This window comes from Staurois parvus, unplaced genomic scaffold, assembly GCF_062004578.1.
Source record: "Staurois parvus isolate SC_StPar_1 unplaced genomic scaffold, SC_StPar_1.0 ptg000165l, whole genome shotgun sequence".
Taxonomy (NCBI): domain Eukaryota; kingdom Metazoa; phylum Chordata; class Amphibia; order Anura; family Ranidae; genus Staurois; species Staurois parvus.
In genome coordinates this window covers 13,695,001-13,698,510 of record NW_028317961.1, presented here as the reverse complement: position 1 = coordinate 13,698,510, position 3,510 = coordinate 13,695,001, and the positions used below count along the sequence as shown (strand labels likewise).

General features: G+C 39.0%; 1 protein-coding gene across 1 annotated transcript; it reads left to right on the top strand.

Annotated features, from left to right (window-relative positions):
* The first annotated feature begins 299 nt into the window (after positions 1-299).
* On the top strand, positions 300-2,275 carry OLIG3 (oligodendrocyte transcription factor 3). The gene has a single exon (XM_089676230.1). The coding sequence runs from the start codon at positions 556-558 to the stop codon at positions 1,366-1,368; it is 813 nt and encodes a 270-aa protein (XP_089532356.1). The 5' UTR covers positions 300-555; the 3' UTR covers positions 1,369-2,275.
* Positions 2,276-3,510: the final 1,235 nt, after the last annotated feature.

Sequence of the window (3,510 nt, the reverse complement as noted above, 5' to 3'; positions counted from 1 at the left end):
TGTAGCATGTCTCTGTTGAAGACAGGCATAATAAGCTGAGTATTAGGAAGGGGGTAGGAAGGGTAGCCCCTGCAGTGGTCAGCTTCTTGTGAGTCTGTCAGTCAGGGGTTTTGTGTTTCCTTGGCTCCGGATGGTCCGTGGCTGAGATGTCCCATGGTGGCATCACAATGAATATGAATAGGGCCTCTTGCTTAATGGGACAGTCAAAGCGCACCGCCCTGAATAATAGCACGTCATCCTAACAAGACCATTATAGATAGGAGGGCTTCTTTTGTCTGTCTCCTCTGAAGTAGCTCTATAAATGCCCCTCTTTTCAGTCTGACTGTGCAGTTCATTCACAGCTCGCCTTGGGTACCTGGAGGCAAGAGAGAGAGAGAGAGAGAGAGAGAGAGATAGATAGAGAGACTACTGTAGCTCATAGAGAAAGGAGGGAGCACATCTACACTGCTGAGCTCTCAGAAATCCCTCCATAGGCTTGTGCATTTGGATCTCTTCCTAAGGGAAGTTTGCATGTAGAGCTGAAAGTCTTTATTTAAACCCAGAAAGCTCTGAACAATGAATTCTGACTCTAGCTCAATGTCCAGCAGAGCCTCCTCTCCAGACATGGATGAGATGTATCTCAGAGGTCACCACCACCATCACCATCATCATCATCACCACGACAGCCGACTCAACTCAGTCTCCTCCACTCAGAACGATCTCATGCAGAAGATGTCAGATGAAGTCCTCTCCAGACACAGCTCCAAGGGAGATGGAGATAGCAGCAAATACAAACTCAAGAAGCAACTGTCTGAGCAAGACATTCAACAGCTCAGGTTGAAAATAAATGGCCGGGAGCGTAAAAGGATGCACGACCTGAACCTTGCCATGGATGGCTTGAGGGAAGTCATGCCCTATGCCCATGGGCCATCAGTAAGGAAACTTTCTAAAATCGCCACCTTGCTGCTTGCCAGAAACTATATCCTGATGCTGACAAGCTCCTTGGAGGAGATGAAACGACTTGTGGGTGAGATCTATGGAGGTCACCATTCAGCATTTCACTGTGGGACAGTGGGGCATTCGGCCACTCACCCAGTCCACCCATCCAACGCAGTCCATCAGGTGCACCCCATCTTGGGCAGCGCATTGGCATCCAACAACTCATCTGGCCTTTCTGCCAGTTTACCAGGAATTGGCAACATCAGACCAGCACATTCACTACTGAAAACCCCCTCCGCCCCTCCAATGCCCCTTGGCAGTGGCTTCCAGCACTGGGCAGGTCTCCCATGTCCCTGCACTATCTGTCAAATGCCACCACCACCCCAGCTCTCTGCCCTGACAAGCAGTTTGGGCAGGATGTCTTCAGAAGCCAAGGACTTACTGAAGTAGTGCCAGCTGCACAGAGACTCCCCATTCAGATGAATGACATATATAAGATTATATAAATATAAATATATATATATATACGTATATATTTGTGGTGATGCAGGAAGACTCTGACAAGCAATTCTGTTTGCATGCATGCTTCTTTTATTTTCTATACCACTGTTCAGTTACTATCCTCAGTTCTGTTATCAATGATCATCAAGGTAAAGGTAATTGGGATAATTGTAATATTGCTGTTTTATTTTAGTATGTACAATTGCTGTCATTATAAGATCATAGAATGAGATGTTGAACAAGTTTTCTGTAACACATTATTCATCCCATCTGTGCAAGACTATGACATAACTGTATATTTATTTTGTACCAGAGAACTGAAAATAAGGCATGCATGCTAGGAGCTAGTCTTGTGGATACATTTGCCTGGCTACCATGCAATTTTCCTTGTAACAAGGATTTTTTTTATTAGTGAATTCTTTGAAATCTAGAGTGGCAAGAGTGTGTCATTGACTTTGTACATTATAGAAAGAGGCTGGACTGTAAGCAGCGTGTGTCCCCAGGTTTAATATATGAGTATATGTTCCGTACTGGTGTCCAGTATGAAGCTGTCACTAAGGACTGCCCAGGTCCTCCTTGTCTTCAATACAGAGAACTGGTCCCAATATTCACCACCACAGAGCTGATCGTCTACTCTCACGAATATGGACGTGTACTGCCGTTTGATTTGAACGATCTTGTCGTAATTGTTCGTTTTTAATTTTTCTTATTATTTAGTCCCTGGGCATTTGCTTCCAACTATTTTGTTAGGCCTCAAAGAGAGCTTGTGTCTTTATTTTTTATATTCTTGATAAGTATCAAAATATTTATTATGATCCAACTTTGTTTCAAATAAAAAAAAAATATTTGGAATTGACTTATTGGTTTTTGTCATTATTCCTTTTACTTCTCATTTGTTTTCATTCCTCAGTATGTATAACTGCTAGTAAAAGCAGAGAATGGAAATATTAAATGATGCATAATTATACAGTATGATAATCCATAATTTCAATCCTCAACATGTATAGTAAAAGCAGTGAATGGAAATGTAAAATGATACATAATTATACAGTATGACAATCCATAATTTCATTCCTCAATATGTATAGTAAAATCAGTAAATGGATATATAAAATGATCCATAATTATACGTTAGGATAATCTATAATTACATTCTTCAGTATGTATAACTTCTAGTAAAAGTAAGGAATGGAAATATAGAATGATGCATAAATATACATCATGATAATCCAATAAAATATTATTATTATTATTTAGGGTTTATAAAAAGACAGTATAATACAATTCAATAAAGAAGGTTAGGAGGGCCCTGGTCCTGAGAGCTTACAATCTAAATGATATGAGCTATGATTTTAAATTAAGTGATGTATACAGCATTTCAGCGAGTGGTACATTATACAATTCAGATTCCTTAGTGACAGCTGAATTGTAACAACTCTTCTGAAGTGTCATATGAACTGACAATTGCTAAATATTTCATACCATTATAATTCAAATACTATCCTATTAATATATTTTATGTAATCTGAAAATGTCCTAAAGGTGCAGAGATACATCAGACCAGGGAGCTCTTATTCTCAGATGAAGGAAAGACAAATAATTAACTTACTATGGATAGCCTAATCAGTCATATGATGAGAGTCCAAAGAGGTGAATTCACTAATGCTGGCCATACATTATACAATTTTCTTATTCAATTTCCTTTAGATTCACCTACAACTATGTAGTACAAGGGCTTGCCTGATTGCTTACAAAGTGTATAGGTTTGACCTCGTAATATATGGTTTAGGTCAATCTAAAGTCAAGTTGTATAATGTATGGCCAGCCTTAAGTAATTGAGAATTCTCACTCACAAAAAATGGAAGATTTACTTTAATGTTCCAATCTTGTTTAGTTTTTACACAACTGGATAATTGAAGTAAATCATCACATTCTTGTAATTGACGTTTCTCAACTTCTTTAGTAAATCCGGCTCATTTTCTCTAGTTATGTAAATCTAAATCTATTCAAGCCCCCAAAAATCAATATGTCAAACAGAGCCCATCGATCACACAGAAAAGAACCCACAGAAAACATTTATAATTTATACAT